The 16,557-nt window shown below is 43.1% G+C and overlaps 1 protein-coding gene across 2 annotated transcripts in view; it reads left to right on the top strand.

Moving 5' to 3' along the window:
• Positions 1 to 16,557, top strand: part of CCDC85C (coiled-coil domain containing 85C) — a 111,037-nt gene that overhangs the window by 76,054 nt on the left and 18,426 nt on the right. Inside the window, exon 3 of one of the 2 annotated variants that reach the window (XR_011698001.1) lies at positions 8,795 to 8,875. Coding sequence is in view for 1 of the 2 variants with exons in the window: in XM_071557556.1 (XP_071413657.1) it covers positions 8,795 to 8,899 (105 nt within the window). In the remaining variant the exon portion in view is untranslated. Of the gene's footprint in view, positions 1 to 8,794; positions 8,900 to 16,557 lie in introns of those variants that run through there. The other variant, XM_071557556.1, reaches the window with a different exon arrangement.

The following is a 16,557-nucleotide window of genomic DNA, read 5'->3' on the forward strand; positions in this document are numbered from 1 at the left end:
CTCTTTCTCTGAAGATTAAAACAAGAGAACAAGAAGACAGGATTAAGTGTACTAATGTTCCCTACCTCAGTTGCTACAGTGAATGGAAAGGTTTGAAACTTGCACTGTTTTTATTGCCTGTAATAAAAGTATTTTTCCAAGAGTGATTTTACATAGTAAAATCTGCTAAGCCTCTTACTGACTGTCTCCTGCCTTTCCCAAAGTTGTTAGCTCCCTGCAACAACAGAGAATTCCAGCTGTTGCCCCTCGAGCTCGTGTAAATGCAGTTCATGATGTAAGCGGAAAGTCAGAGCATCGGCAGAACTGGGGATCCTTGTCCCTGCATTACATTTGTGAATGGCTGAGATCCAGCCAGGGCACCATGTCCAAATGCATCCTTACAGCTTCCAGTGCTGCTGCTACACAAGGGCTATGCACCTCATTCTCAGGGTTGCACCATTTCCAATTCCACATGAACTGCTGAAAATGACTTTACTGATGGAACTGGCTGAGGGTGTGCTTGTGACCTTTTGTCTGAATACTGGAGAGAGGACCAGGAGAGTCTTGTCAGACCTTTATCCTCCAAAGCTGTTGTCACCAGTTCAGGAGTGATCCCTGGATATACTGCATGTACGACAGGATATGAACCAGTGTAAAGAATTTAATCTCTCCTGCTACAGAAAGCTCATATTCTTGCATGACATGGAAGATGTTAAATAGTTTTAATCTCATTCCTTAGTTTCTTTTTTCTTATTTGCAGAGTTCTTTCAGAATCAAATACGTTGATTTTTTTATTGCACTCTCATGTGTGTAATTTTCAACTTGCAGATAAATGCTGTTGAAGCTAATGGAACTCTTCACATATACTTAAAGTCAGATATGTGCTTTGCTGAGCTTATTTTTGCTTGAATATGTCTTGTAGTGATAACTGCAATTACTGAATCTTAATTCAATTATTAGCTAGCTTCACACAGAGAAATTGCCCATCCCTCAGGTTCCTGGTGCATGAAACACTAAAACATGGATTAATGAGATAAGGAGGAAATGTTTGTGCAAGGTGGTGAGGTAGGGAATATTCTCTGGGGCACAAGACTGCCTGGCAGGGCCACTCGTGCGTGGTACTGAGGTCACAAGAAACAAGGGGTCATTGCCCTGATGCCCATGTGAGAGCTGTGCAAGGCAGGTGCTTTGCATCATCTCTTTCATGTTATTTGAGATGTGTTTCTGCTTTGCTTTACCACAGCAAATTATCACTGCTCTTCTGAACTTAGTAAGGTGATCCTGGGCCAGGTCATTCTTAAAGTGTTCTGATAGTGTCATTGAACTCTGCAAGTGTGGTAAAATAGCTGTAGTTGTGAAGAAGAGTAAGGTGATCAAGATTTAATAACTGTTTGTGGGGTCACCATGCTCTGAAGCTGAAAAGTAATATGTTACTATTCATGCAGATAATAATGGGTTCTTCAAGACTTCATTCATGAATATGGGAAAAGAGGCTGAAGTTCAAATAATAATATTATTGAGTGCTGCATGTAAGACCTGCTCATTTTGGTCATCAGTGGTAAATATATAGGGTTTTTTTCAAGATGATAAAATAACTTGTTGTAGGGGAAGCCCCCAACACCGAGCTGGGTTGTGGACTGACAGTCAGAAGAGCTCAGGCACAGCAGACATAAGAAGGCTTGATCAGAAGGCTCACATCTTAGGGAGTTTATTCAAGATAGGTTAACAGACAGTTCTCATAGCTCATAGTAGAAGAAGATAGTTCCCATTACAACAGTAGATCTAGATCTGACTCACTCTCACATCCTAGTAAATCTCTCTCTCACGCAGTAATGTCCACACCTTTTATGCACTCTCATATCCAACATGCCACCATGTAATTGGTTAACCAATTCACCTTGCATACACCACAGCCTCTCATTGGTCACAAGCTACCACACACATACTCCAGGTAGCTCTGTTCTCTTTAAGTTAGAACTCCAAACAGCTTTCCTTAAGGGATGCACTTGCACTCACCCCCACAACTTGTTTTCTGTTAGGTTTCCAAGTGTATAATATTCTTCTGTTCCCTTCTATCTGGCTGACTGCAACAGCTTTCTATGAAATTTCAGTAAGGTAGAGAGAACTAATGCATCCACAAATGGCTTCTTGAATCTGGGGACTGCCTTTTAATATTGCTGCTGGTTGTTTGGGGCGCTGATTGCTTGTTCTTTCACATGGTGATTTCCATTTTTTAATAATCTGAATGTATTAATATGCCATTAATTTATTTTTATTTCCTCCTGTACTTGTGCAAGAGAGACTGGTTAGTAATGTCTGAGTTTTAGCCAACTTCAAATCAAAGCCATTTGCCTACCTGAAGAGAAGCTGGCACTTTCAGCTAAATTGCTGCAGGAAATAGCAGGAAAAGATTTTGAGCTAAACCTTCCATTTAATTACCCAGTTGCAAATAATGGGCTGTTGAGTGTCAAAACCAAGGCAATTTCAATTATTGGAACTATTATGGTTTAGGGAATTGTTACTGGTAGGTTTAAGAGTTTATATTACAGTAACAGGCAAGTAATCCAAGTGATGGACAGTACAAGAGTCCATAAAGATGAAGGCAGCCTGACACAGTGGACTGAAATAAAACCTTTCCTTTTTTTTTTTTTTCCCTCTTCACAAATCAAAAGCCAAGGTCTCCACAGAGTTTCTATCTAACATTCAAGATTTATGGAGTGAAACTAGAATCTGAAGTAGGAATGATTTTTTTTTCATATAGAGAGTTACCCAGATCATAAGTCCAAATCCTTATGAGCTTACATGGTCAGGGTGCAATGCCCTTGCCCCATTGCTAAGGACCAGCTTCACTCTGACGTTTAAATAATGGCTGAAGGAAATCCTGTGCTTTGTAAAAGGGGAGCTAACCACTAAAAAATGGAAATTGCTTCTCTGTCAGAGAGCTGTGGTGTAATCACTTGTCCAAAGAAAATCTTCTGAACTAATGTCAATAAGGGCATCTTCTCTTGTCAATATTGAATTCCTTGCAGTATATCTTTCCATCTAGTTGCACTTCATGTGTTACATAATTTCTTCTAAAGTTACATTGAAAGCAGATATAATATTAATACATTTAAGTGGTGTGGTGTGTAATCTGCTGTCTCTTGAGTTTAGTGCAAGTGGGTCTGTGCTATATGAAAATGAAGCTGATTACTATAAACCCTCCAAAATGACAGTCCTTTGGGAAGTCTGCTGGCAGTGACTCATGTGTGCTTGGTTCTCCTCTGCATTCTGAGCACATTTTGCCATCTCTTTATGAAGAGACTCCCCAGAGGTAAACAAAAAGGGGCTTTTTAGCACTCCTGGCCTTCAAATTGGTGCTTTGTTGTGTGGTTTATTAATTGACATGTGGAGAACCAGGAGCAAAAGCTTTCATAACGCAGGAGGTTACAATGAGGTACAAAGAGGTGAAGAGACAACATCTCAGTTAGTCAGCTGTAGTCCTCAGGTGACACCAGACCTGTCCTTCCTTGCTCCTCCTATGCAGTAGAATGATGCAGGTCTCTAGCAGCTCTTTATCACATCTGCCAAAGGTGCCTTGGATATGGTCAGGAATGCCCATGTTTAGACACCCAAATTGATCCCTGATGACCCCACAGCCCATGGGGAGAAGGGGAGCTGTGACCCTTTGTGGTGGCTTTAATATTTCTACAGGGCACAGGGTCAAACTGATCATTTATGATTAAATATTTTTTAACCTCTTTTCAATCTTCATCTGTTGAACCTTACACGAAGGGAGAAAATAGTGTTTTCAATTAAAGGCTACTTATGTAACAACCCTGTTTTGAATGCTAATTCACGAATTACTGGAACCTGACAGTGCTGCTTTTTAATTTTCTCAGTCACTTCAGCACATAATTCTAATTGAAATTCCTTTTTGCTAATCTCTTTCATAAATGCTGAGAACTTTCTGTCAAGTAAATTTCTGTCTTTCAGTATTTAAATTCTATTAAGAATGGTCCATTTTGTTACATCAAAGTATTTCCAAATCTGTTTCTTTTTTCTCCCTTCTAGTAGAAGTAACACTGAAGAGTAGCAGAAAAGATAATTCGTCTAACTTGTCTCTAAGTTTTCAACACTTTATCTTCACGGTTGGCTCAACATGGCCACAGCACAGATCTGACTTTACTGGACAGAAACAGAAAGGAAAATAAATGTTTCTTTGTAGTACTTTGACCTTAAAATACTGCAAACACCATCCATCTTCTTGTGTTATTTGTGTTATTTTTCAATTGAATCACTCAGTTCAGAGGATCAAAAAGTCAGAGGCCACCACTTCTTCTCCCTGCTAGCAGTAGAAAAAGCTTTGATAGGAACAAGTGTTCACTTTTTTTTTTGTTGGTTTATTTTCCTTTTTATTTTTTTAAATGTAATTTTATGCTTTGGTATGCACCAAGACTTTAATTTCTATCTCAATTGTTAAAAAATATACATTATTTGTTATGAAAAATATCACTTCCCACCCTCCAATTGCTTCTGCAATTAAATTGTTTCTGTTTTCTAGACAGAAAAAAAGTTGAGTTTGCAGTTCATTTTTACTAAAAACTTGATTTTTTGGTCTTCTTCTTGTCTCACTGATATGAGTAGGCGAAACTGTGTTCCCTAATGGGAGGGGCATGTCTATGTCCATTCCTTTCATAACAGGCAGCTGAAGATCTCAGACTTTGGTCTGAGAACAGCATCTTCTGGGGTCACTGTAACTTCTGCCTAGTTGAAAAATTTATCAATAAATGTCATGTGGTATTGAAGAATGATTGTGTTGGAGTGACCACTGCAGAACTGGCAGTGCTGGCAGTGTGTAGCACAGGTTTGCCCTGCAGGAAAAGTTGTTGGGTTTGCAGCCTTGTGTTCATGCTCATCAGCTGGCAGAGGGAGGCAATACCATGCAAAGTAGTGCTGAGTTAGAATGAGGTGAGGTGAGGTGATTCCTTGCGCTTTTGTACTGCTGTGAAAGTCAGGGATTTTTTTTGTTTTATTTTGTTTTATTATTGGATTAAAGTAGTGTTTTAAAAAAAATCACAAAAAAGCGCAAGAGCTGCTCTGGAGTAGTCAATGGCCAGTTGTTGTTGTTTGCTGAGGACAAGTGTATTTCATGTTATGCAAGTAGCAAATTTGATCAGGTTAAGACTGACTATGAAACTTCCCAGCTCTCTATTGGTCTTCTTTTCTGTCTTCCTCCCTTTCTTTCTGCTCCTCATCTTAGGAAACATTTTCAATAAAAGTTTAATGAAAATGGCATGTTCCCAGGGAGTTTTAGTTCAGATGAAAATGATTTTACTGATAAATTCCTTGAAACTCCAGAAATGTGAAGTGATTTTACCTGAAGGATAATTTATTATAGACATGTTGCCCATTAGTTGGCAACATAATCTCCAGCAATGATGATGAACAGAGATGATCAGGGATTGTACTTTTAAAATGCCTTTCTGACTAAAAAAGCAATTTGGGATTCACTTACATCTCAGTAATGAAAATTGGATAAGGTAATAAGAGATTTCATTTTGTGAGTGAATTGACAATGCAAATATCAGGATTTTTAATTTAGGTTTAAGTGGAGTAATGGCTACTCATTCTGATGCATCATTAGTCATATTGCTTTTTAATGAGGGATTCACTTTCTTTTCTTGGTTAGCTCTAACACTGATAGCAAAGCCCAAGGAATGTGTAAATGTTTAGGGAGGTCTGTTGAATATGTGTTACTGTACTATTTTAATTTTAAAAAGGAATAAAATGCAGTTTTCATTCTATGGTGAAGAAATACACATTTTTTTTTAATGCTAGGAAGGCAAATAGTGCAGAATTGTGATTGGTAGCCTGTTGTAAAAAACCAAAACAAATAAACCGCTCAAATAATTAGGCTAAGATACATTTTGAAAAAACTTCTAGAAAATATAGAAGGGAAATTGCATTGAGCGGACTGCTCATGAAAAGGGCTGGCTTCATGACAGATAGTGGGAGAAAAAAGTATTATTCTGGCCATCTCCACCATGGATGTCTTATAAATAATGGCAGGTGAAGATTCTTCTCACCCTAGCAAACCCACCCTATGCCCCAAACACCTTGACCCTCTTCTGCATTTTTATTTCTTGTCCTATTTTTGTTCTCTTTTTCATTTCTGTTCTTTAATTAAGAGCTTGTTTTGATGTTCATTGAACTCAGTGGGAATCTTTCCATCAAATTGAATGCAGTAGGTCAGATTCATAATCAGCAGCCACTGAAACAACCTACCAACAGTTTTGTCACACACTGCTGCACTGTCTTAAATGGGATTTGCTTTAAAAAAGCAATAGAACTAATCCATTATTAACACTTGTTAGAGCAGAGTTTTGACTGTATCTCTGTATTTACCAAAACAATTTCAACCAAATTAAGCCAAATTGAAATTAATGCAGATTTTTGCTCCAGGGAGGAGCATAGGCTAGTTAATTAAATAAATTTAAACTAGCGAGGTTTTAGCCACAGCAGTGTGATAATAGTGCATGTTGACTAGTCTTGGGTTTGGTTCTCTTCCTTTCTTTGATGGGCAAAGCATTTTGAATTTCTGTTTTTGACAAGTTATAGTGTGATGAAACACGCAGTTCATCGAATGTAGACCAACCCATTCAGATCTGGCAAGAGAGCGAGTTTCTGGGATACAAACAAATGTCTACTGAATCTCTCTTTCTCAGGCCTGTTTCTTCACTCCTGCTGCCCCATAAGCATATTGCAGGTCTCGGTGCAGTTTGCAAAAGTCTGAGCAGTCCAGAGCCTCTAAACACTGTCAAGGCAACACATGCCCTGCTGGAGTAGAGCCTTTGAGGAAATCAGCAACCTTTGGGGTCCCCATCACAGAGCTACAACCTCACATTTTTCCTCTGTTGTTTTGTTCTGCTTTTCCTTTGAACATGCAAGTGCTGTTCTATCACAGATGCCAGAGAAGGGTCCATGAGCTCCTGAGCTGACAGCCTAAAGGAGTGGGTAGTAGAGTGTCAGAAGCTTTACAGGAGGTTGCTCTGTCCCCATGCACACGCAATAGTGAAGAAGAGGTTGTACACAGCAGGGCAGTGGAAGCATAATCAGGCAAGATAAATTGCTTTCAGGATAACCACCAAGAGGCATCACATGCCTGGGACACTGCCAGTAAACTAAGAATCTTCTCATCATCTTCCTTTGTGACCTGCTAACCTTCCTTTGAAAATACCTCCCAGGAATAGTGGTGGAAACTAGGTTTTGCAGCAGTCACTTTTCAGCTCCAGAAGGAGTTATCTCCTTCAGATCTCTCCCTGACTCCCTATTGTGAAATGTGAAAGAAATATAGGCCAGATCTTCTCAGATGCCACTTTTTAAATTCAGGGGAATCCCAGACATCTGATATGCTGCAGTCATTCTGTATCACTTGATTCCATGTAAGACATAACAGTTCCCAGCAGATCGAGTGATATGGGACTAGCATCCATTTCTCATGATGGTTTTTTTGAAAACTTCCCTTCTCTTCACAGCTTATAAAAGGAAAGTTGATAGGGTAGGACTCCAGAATGGTTGTGAAAGCACAAGTCACTGAAGAGGTTTTAACCTAAGAAAATAGAGTTTTGAAATAAAAACAAAGATGAATGTGTCCTAAAACAGGCAGTGTAGCTACACAAAAATGTTTCTGACATTGATAGAAAATGATGTATCTACTCTGAGTTCACCAATTATTCTTTCAGAGCAGGAAATGGAAATGAACTTTCAATATTTCCAGAGATCTGTGCACAGCCACAGTCTCCAAAGTCTTGGTTATGATCAGGCCTTTGGGTTACTGAGGGGGTTTTATATACAATTGAGCTGATTTATGAGATTTCCTGTTAAATTTTATTGCACCAATGATTTTTCTTTGGTTCTTTTGAAGTAGAAAACAACATTTCTGCAGCAAATGCAAGTTGAAAGTCTTAATGGAGCATAAAAATCTGAAAGGTCATGATTTTGTAGCTTTAAAAAAGAGGACTTGATACTCTTAAAAATATGAAAAGTTAACGAGTATGTTTGTTGCTAATAAAGAAAAAATATTCTCCCAGACCTTTGATTTTGGCTTCTTGCGTATTGACTTTCTTTGAGTGTACTTTTATAAATGAGATTCTTCTCATTCTAGGACCATCACATTTCAAAATCACTGAGAGACCTAATAACACAATGCAGAAACTTTGTCCCAAGGAGATTATACAGTCCTCCTAACACCCAGTTCTGCTTTTCCCTTTGAGTGTAGACTGTTGGTTCCATTTATCTGGTTTCTAGGATCATATAGACAACCTTTATTTATTCAACTTTGTTTAAGATCTGTGGCTGCAGGCAAATTTGTAACCAAATAAGAAACTGTTCTTGTCAAGGTAAGTTGCTTAGGTGAATCATAGTGGCACTGTTTAGAACTTCTCAATCTAGGAAATGTCTCCTGGTGTATATTTTTTTCTGATTTTGATTTAATCTGAAGTCTTAAAAATAGATTTTTATATGCATCTTAAATGTTTTAAATTAACATGTAGGAACTTAGGTAAAACAAAATGCCTTCCTGCTGTATCACTTATTGGAGTAGACCTTGACCAGTTAATTTCCAACTGCTTGCAGGTGTTTTCTTCAGGTCAGGATATGGAAAAAGCATTTTATTTATTATAATGTTTAATATCACTGTTGTTGCAGGGAGAAGTAATAAGAACAGGTCAGGGGATAGAAGTGGTCATGGGAAAAGCCAGGATACCAGGAGGGGCACAGCTTTCCTACTTCTCATTGATATGGGCTGTCCTGTTTTCTGTCCTTGTCTTTGCAGCAGTCCAGCACGGGAGACCTGAGGACTTTGAGGAAAGGATTGTCCCCATACCACTCTGAGTCACAGCTCTCATCACTGCCACAGTATCAAGATGCCCTGCAAAATGTAAGAGATGTTTCCTTACCTATGTAGACAGAGCCATTGGTTTCCCTGAAAGTGGGCATGTGAAGATTGTGGGGGAGCTCTCCCAGGTGAGAGATTACCCTGAAACTGGTGGTGCAAATGTGCAGCTAAAGCCTGCAGCCGTTGGGAGGATGGGGAGCCCCTGAAACATTGATCTTTACCTGAATTTGGATCATTAACATCCCAGCATAGGTTTTCAGTCAACTGACAGTCACTGTTGTGCATCTTTTAAAGCTATGGTTAGTCTTGTTATACCTGCAGCTGCTTCTTTATAAATGCTCTTTGTCTGCAGTAAAAAAGCTGTTTGTGGACGAGGCTTGCCAGATATCTGACACTGTGTGGTCAGGGTTGCTTAAGCAAATAAGTTCTTAGGTTTTTCTGTATCACAAATGAGGTTTATTTTTCCTAAGATTTGCCTGCATTGCTTCTTCTTAAACAACAGACAAATCTCAATTAAGGCCTGTTGCAGAAAATGAGTACTATGCTGCTGTGCCTGCACCCATGTGCCAGGCTGAGGATCCCGAATCATGACAGATGATTGCCTTCCAGATGTTTCCCTCACTGCTTGGACCTCTACATTTGCTTGGTGACGTTGTTTTCCAGATTGCAGGAAGAGCATAGGACCCGTCTGAGAGTCCTGCTGGGAGTGGTTTGTGAGTGTTGTGAATGTGAGCAGGAGCCTGATGGCAGCACAGCTGAGGAACCTCCCTGCCCTGTGTCTGTGGCACTGGTCAGCAGACCTGTGGGTACCGTAGGACCAGTTGTGCATTGGCTTCTTGTTTGGGTAACAGTTATTCTGTAGATTTACTGTTTCTATTGGAGTTGCAATGAAGAGTGCAATAATAATTTAAGAATAATTTAAGTTTGCATAAATAAAGCTCTGAAACTCTATCCCTTCTGAACTGTAGGATGGATGGAGATGCTTCAAACCCCAGAAAAGGGGATAAATCCATCCAAATGAATATTCGCTTTTCTAACTTTGTGCCCCATGTATCAAGACAGGAGACTTTATGAAATAGAGTGCAGAGAGACATGAACCTGGAGATGTTTGTCTGGCTTACAGATGTGTGCCTGTCTTACAGTTTTGCTTTACTTCTCTTGTGCTCAGGTTTTTGATCCCCAGCTTTGTTTCAGGTGGGCGATGTTCGGTCAACCTGTGCTGGTTGCCTCAAGAAGTGCTGCTACACACAAGTTTATCTTGTCAGTCAGGCTGGGATACAGCCAGAAGCTCTCTGCAGAGTTGCTGTGCTGGGGCTGGGAGCTTGCAGGAGAGTTCTCTGCCTGAGCATCAGCCCCCACAGCTCACCAGGGCTGTGTGAGGGCTGGCAGCAGATGGTGCTGCCTGCTGGAGCCCTTCCTGGCCACTTGTTCCTATTTTCTCTCCTTCCTCTAGGAAGAAGTGGCACCTGGGGTTTATTGAGATGCCTGGGTGCTGCTTGACACTCATCTTCATCTGTCACCCTGGCTGTGTTCTGCCTTTTTTGGGGAAAGACGATAGAGAAAAAAAACAAAACCAACTTTTGATCCAAATCCACATCCTCTGGGATACTAACATAGCCATTTATTTACTTATTCCTATCAAAATCCCTTTGATTTGTGGCTTGACATGATATATTGTTTTTGTGACAAAGGATAATGATCACAGATTCATGCAGATGTCTTTGAAAGTCTTGGGCACCTCCCAGAAGTGGATATTTAAACATACCTGAGTTCCTCTGCAGCCTTTTTTTATTGACAGCAGGCATGAGTTTGTGAGAATTCATTCCTCTTCGTGCCTGCACAAGCTTCACGTGGGTGAGTGATGGACAATTGGTGTCGGCTTCAAAGCTGTCACATCTGTTCAGGGTTTCATCGTTGTCACTGCCTGTGCAACTCTTTGGGGAAGCTCCTCAGCACATCTCTCGCTGTCACACAGCTTACAAACAGGCATCACTCCAGCTCTCCATGGCCCTGATGTACCTCAGTTAATGGCACAGTTTGGTGTTTCTAATGGATCCTGGGTCACAGACATGAGTGCACAAGATGCAGAATCAAAAGACACTCATAGATACAGTCTGTGTGCTGTGCGTCATGCACATGGTGAATTGTAAATCTGCTCTGTAGTCTGCAGTGGTTACCAAATATTCAGGAAAAGCAGTCCTGGGGGTTAGTTCTGACCTACAAGACCCTGGCCTTTGCAAGGGAAGGTGTGATATGTTAGCTTGAACTGATAGCAGAGTAGTCAGCGTCCCCACCCCTGGGAACTGCAACTCAGAGTGATCTCTTGGTGTACCAGAGGCTTCCTGTGTCCTTTGGGAGGTGAGGGTGATTTCCTACAGTGTGGGCTCAAGAGGGAAGGTGGCAACAAGCTCCCTAAAGGACCTGCTATTTCCCTGGGATGAGAAGGGCGAGCTCCAGAGCAAGATGGCTAGGCTGGCTCCACTCTTCTCATTGCCAGCCACCTCCAGACCTGCTCAGTCTCAAGTGAGATGATGTCCCAGCCTTGAAAGCTGCCTTTGATATAGCTGTAAGCACTGCATTGCTGAGGACTCAGTGGCCAGCCTGGCATTGGGTTGTCATGGTTTAACCCCAACCAGAAACTGAACCTCACACAGTTGCTTGCACACTCCCCCTACACCTCTGTAGCACAACTGAGAATGAATGTGGTGGCTGAGGGATGGCCTAGAGCTTGCACCTCTGTCTTTTCTTTAGCCTCTTCATGGGTGTGCACATATAGACCCTGCAGACCTTCATTTACCTGCCTACTGTTCTGTGGCTGTGCCACAGGCACATCTCAGTATCCAGGCATGGGAAGGTGACCTGAGGGCTGCTTGTGTTCCTGTGGCTGGAGATACCTTCACCTTGAGAAACTCATAAGCTTTTGTGGCTGGGACATCATCTCACCATTTATCCACATTGGCATAAAATGCCATTAAACATGAACCAGCTTGGTACTAGCAGTCAGAGCTAGCATGGCTGGCTTAGACTTAAAATATGCTAGGAATGTTCATGTGATTTTTAATGGGAATCCTGCCTTTAGTGGAAGTAACTGTAGAAATTTGTAATGGAAATACTAAGGCTAGCGTGGGTGGAAAAGCGTGTGTGAAAATATCAGCAGGAATTCTAGAGCAAGGTGTGCTTTTGTCTGTGCTGATGGCCAAAGACATGACTGACAGCAAACAAATGGGTAAACACCATAGGATGTTTGGTTTGTGTCAGGACCAGGAGGTCTGTGCTGTGATAAGGCCACAGCACATATGGCTCATCCCTAGAAGACTTGTTCCCTGATAATGACAGCAATGTTACACCATGATGTGCCATTGTTCTTCCCTTGGTTCCAAGAGGAAGGATTAAATAAGGTGCCCAAAATGATGAAAAGGAGGCAACAGCTTTCCTAGGGTGTAGGGAAGATGAGTAAGCAAGATGCCGAGATAAAGATCGGCCTGTAACAACCACTGACTCTTAAAGCATGTGAAAAATGTGTTCCAGAACCCAGTTCTTTGCTGTCAATAAGGAGGAATGCCAGAGCTGTCATTAGGACTCGCTAGTGGGTGTCCACACACGGTGACCCTGACCACCTTTTGGTGAATGTGTGAGCATGAGTTTGTAGGTGTGCAGGTGTGAGTGACACATTAGGTTAAAAAATCATCACCTTACCATTCCTTAACTTTTTGTACTCTGTTTGTAGAGTTCTCTTGCTGAGGAGAAAGAGCTCCTAGTGGTTCCCTGTATGGCTGCAGTAGGATGTGTCTGCGTGTGCTATAGGTGGTGGCTGGAGAAAGGGACCTGTGCTCATCTGGGGTCTGGAGGTGGTAGTCCCTGGGGAAAGTACCTGCAGATACTCTCTCTGAAAGCTGAGAAAAGCTTTCTCAGTTTGACAAGACAATGATGATGGTGTCAATACACAGCCTTTGTATATGTCCCTGAGGACTACAATAAGTATCTCTGGATAAAAGTGAGATTTCCCTTAGGGTGTTCAAAGCTACATCTCTCAGGAGTCTGGTACAGACTATAGGCCAGACTGAGGAGTTACAATTCCTTTTATCTCCCTAAATCTGCTCCAAACCCAACAAAGTCCACAGGAAAATGCAAGGAAGCAGAAGTGTGGTTATGTAATGCAGAGCGCTCGACTGAGAGGTCTGCTGAGCCGCTGGCTTCCTGGCACAGTCTCCGATTGTATTTTTCTCCAGTGTCCATTTCATGCAGGATGTAAAGCCAGGGAGACACCTCTGGCTGCCTGGCTGCAGCACCAGCTCCTTCCCTTTATTGCCACCATGCTGTCACAACCAGACATGTTTCGTAGCTCTGCCTCATGGAGATACTCAGGGGAGGCGTGTTCCGTTTTGCCAGATGGCACACGTGCTATTACAAAAACAAATCCAAATGTTTGTGGTCTGTAGGTGTAAAGAGAAGCCATTAGATGGGGTGGGAAGGGATGATGAGGGCTGAAGTGCTGGCTGTCTGCTGAGCCTGTTAAGAGCGGTGGTGAGGAGAGGTGATATGAGGGCACATATTAGCTAAATCCCAGCCCCAATGACCATCCTGTCTCTTCCTTTTCACTGGAAAGATGGTGGTCTCCATCCTCCTCAATACAATGGCTAAGGCAGAAAAAAAGTGAGGCCATAACTCAATATCTCTCCCTCAGCTCCCTGCAGAGGAAGGAACAAGCAGACTCCAGAACCAGCCTTGTGTAGGCAAGAAGACATGGCTCTGGCTCAAGCCTGGTCTTGGGTCTCACAGGGGAACCCAGATCAAGTCTTCTAGTCCCTGCTTGGCCTGCGTGGGAGTAAACTGGTTCCTCTCAGGGAGAAGAACTGGATCACCTTCTTAAAGCCAAACTGACTTTTAAAATCAAGTTTGAAATAGCAAGAGACCACCACACTCTTCCCATTGTGGCATCCAGGAGATGCACCTAGAAGAGCATTGATGACCCTGCAGAGTTACCCAGTGCACTGGGGACCTTAGCAGGGCCCCAAAGTGTCCCTGCCCAGCATAGCACAGCACCCCTACTACTGCCAGAAAAGAGCCCCCAGCCACTTGCAGTGCTGCACAAAATCCCCTGGCATGGGGATCTCTGAGCTGCATGGTGCCTCTGGCATCCCCAAGACTGCCTTTGCATCTTAAGCATTTCATTGTGGCATTTCAAAATGCCTTGAGACCCTCTGTTGCTCCACCAAGCCCATCCTGTGCAGTGCTCTGATGGTCCCTCTGCCTTCTCCTATCCCTTCAACTCATCCATGCCTGTGGCTGTCAGGTGAGCTGAGCATTTCTAGCATGCATCAGAGGATGACCCCAAGCTCGTTTCTCACCTTCCCACAGCAGTGATGGCCACGGCCCCTTTTTAGGCGGGGGAAAACAATGATTGAGGAGAAGAAAGCAGAAGCTCCTTTCCACCACCTTCTTTGATACCACCAGGATGCTATTGAGCAGACAAAGAGAGAAATTCAAGGCAGCTGATTTGCTGCTGCAGCAACAGTGGCTGTGGAAGGGAAAGTAAAATGAAAGGTTTGTCACAATTTGTGGCCCAGGAAATGAGTGCTATTGTCAAGCTTCAGAGTGTATTACCAGCAGCTGAGAACAAGCTGATCCATTTTTGAAGGCAGCTGCCCTTCATCAGCGGTTATTGCAGAGATTCTGAGCGGCACGTGGCATTTTTCCCCATGGCAGCCAACTGGCATGAAGTTTGCCAATGAAAGTTTGGGTATTTGATGAGCAAAAGAGACACAGAAAGGCTGTATCCATAATCTACCTTTACAGGTAACCACAGGAGGCAAGAAAAATTAATCTCCTTTGAGGTTCTCATGCTCGCTTGTCACGTGTGTTTGTGTGGGGCTGGAAGTGGATCAGGGGAGAGGCAGGCGCACAGCAGACCCTTGCTCTGCCCCAGGCCTGGGAAGGCAGCCAGGCTGAAATAGAGATGTAGATGGGTAATACAGATGTGAGCAGGTACCCTCCTGTGTCTGCATTCATCCTCTACCCACACAGAGACTTTCACTTGGGCCATCCCCAAATCAGATTTGCTTCAAAATCAGGAAAGTCTTAAAAGTATTCACTGTTTCCTTCTGAAAACAAATGTGGTTGGTGTTCTATTAAAAGAAGTAGCACCTCTCAAAATCCTTACGCTGACAGTGCCCCTGTGAGTCAGTCAGAGTTAGTGCACTTGTCTGCTGTACAGCGTGGGCTTGCTCTGTCCAGACAGACTTATTCTGTTCACTTGGGTCAGACAGTTACAGGCTGACACTGCTCTGAATATGTGATGTTAGTAATAGTTTCACAGTCTGAGGGGGCAGCTGAAGCTGTTGGTTGGACTTTTTACCAGTGTGCCCCTGCCCCAGCTGCCCAGCGCTGCTACCAACCCATATAGTGACTGCTCTCCTCTCCCCTACCACTGCCAGAGGAAGCTGGCTCATCAGCTTTGCATGCTTCAGGGAGTCTCCTGAGTCTGGAGCTGAGATCTTCTGTGAGTGGGGTGCTGAGGAAAGACACCCTTCCTGTTTATGACAACCAGTTGCAAACAATCGTTGACTTTTTTTTCTGGTTTGGGACAGTCCCTGAAATCTTTCCTTGCCTTTAGTGCCCCAGCACAGCCTGTACAGCCAGTGCTGTGTCATGCCTGCTGGGGAGGAGAGCTATGCTTTTGTCAGGTGCCCATGATGTTTGTGCTGAGAAACCAATAACAGAGTTAGTTTTCTTCATTATTAATGGGAGGATCATGAAGATGCAGGAGGAGGTGGTTGAGCCATGTAGACTGGCTTTGTTTGGCTTCCCTGTGGACTCAGCAGTTAATTCATGGATTTGAATGTTTACATGACCAGCTGCTCTCTACGATTAAAGGCGGCAAATTAAGTAATGCCAAAGGAGATTAGTATCTGCAATAAAGTCCTTGATTTGATAAGAAAGATGCTAATACAGTGTATGGATGGCTCTGCACTCAGTCCCTTTGGTGTCTAGGGCCTGTGTGGTGTTGGGGAACTGTGTCTGTCTGAGAGTTCTTCCACATGTTTCTTCTCCTGTGCCTGGTGTCAGGGTGGCACAGTGTCAAGTGCTCGCAGCTGCAAGGCAGCCCACTGTGTCTTTGGGAATGTAGGGCTGTGCAGCCATTGAAGTGCACAAGAAGGGAGCTGGTGGTTTATTTTGAGCTGGATGCTGGCAGTCTTTCTGCACACTAGACATGGAATAACAATAACCAAGTGTCATCACTGCTTTGGATCATCTGCCAGGCAGTCAGGACACATAAAGGACCTGAGTGCTCCCTGGCTCTGTTGAGGGTGTCCCATGCTCAGACATCAGAGGTCTGACATCATCTGCAGCAGGGTGGCAAAAAGTCTGTGCTTTGCATGGTGTGACTTGCAGAGAAGCTGGCACTGGTCGCTTCTTTGTGTGTCCAGGAAATCTTGTAGCCAGCAGGGAGCCCTGGGGGTGGTGCTGAGGTGCCATCACGGAGCCTCGTCCCTGCAGAATGGTGAGAGTAGCCGGAGCCCTTGAGGAGTACCACACATGGTGGCAATGGCAGAGCTGCCGTGGGCTTGAGAAGATGCAGCAGGGAGGGAAAGGACTTTGGAGGAAGGGAGGGCAAAATGTCAGCCCAGAGTCATGTCACGCTTCAGCGCTGTGCGACACCGGCGCTTTGTTTCAACCATTAACCCCTGTGCAGCTGCAAG

Source organism: Pithys albifrons, chromosome 6 (assembly GCF_047495875.1).
Source record: "Pithys albifrons albifrons isolate INPA30051 chromosome 6, PitAlb_v1, whole genome shotgun sequence".
Lineage (NCBI taxonomy): Eukaryota > Metazoa > Chordata > Aves > Passeriformes > Thamnophilidae > Pithys > Pithys albifrons.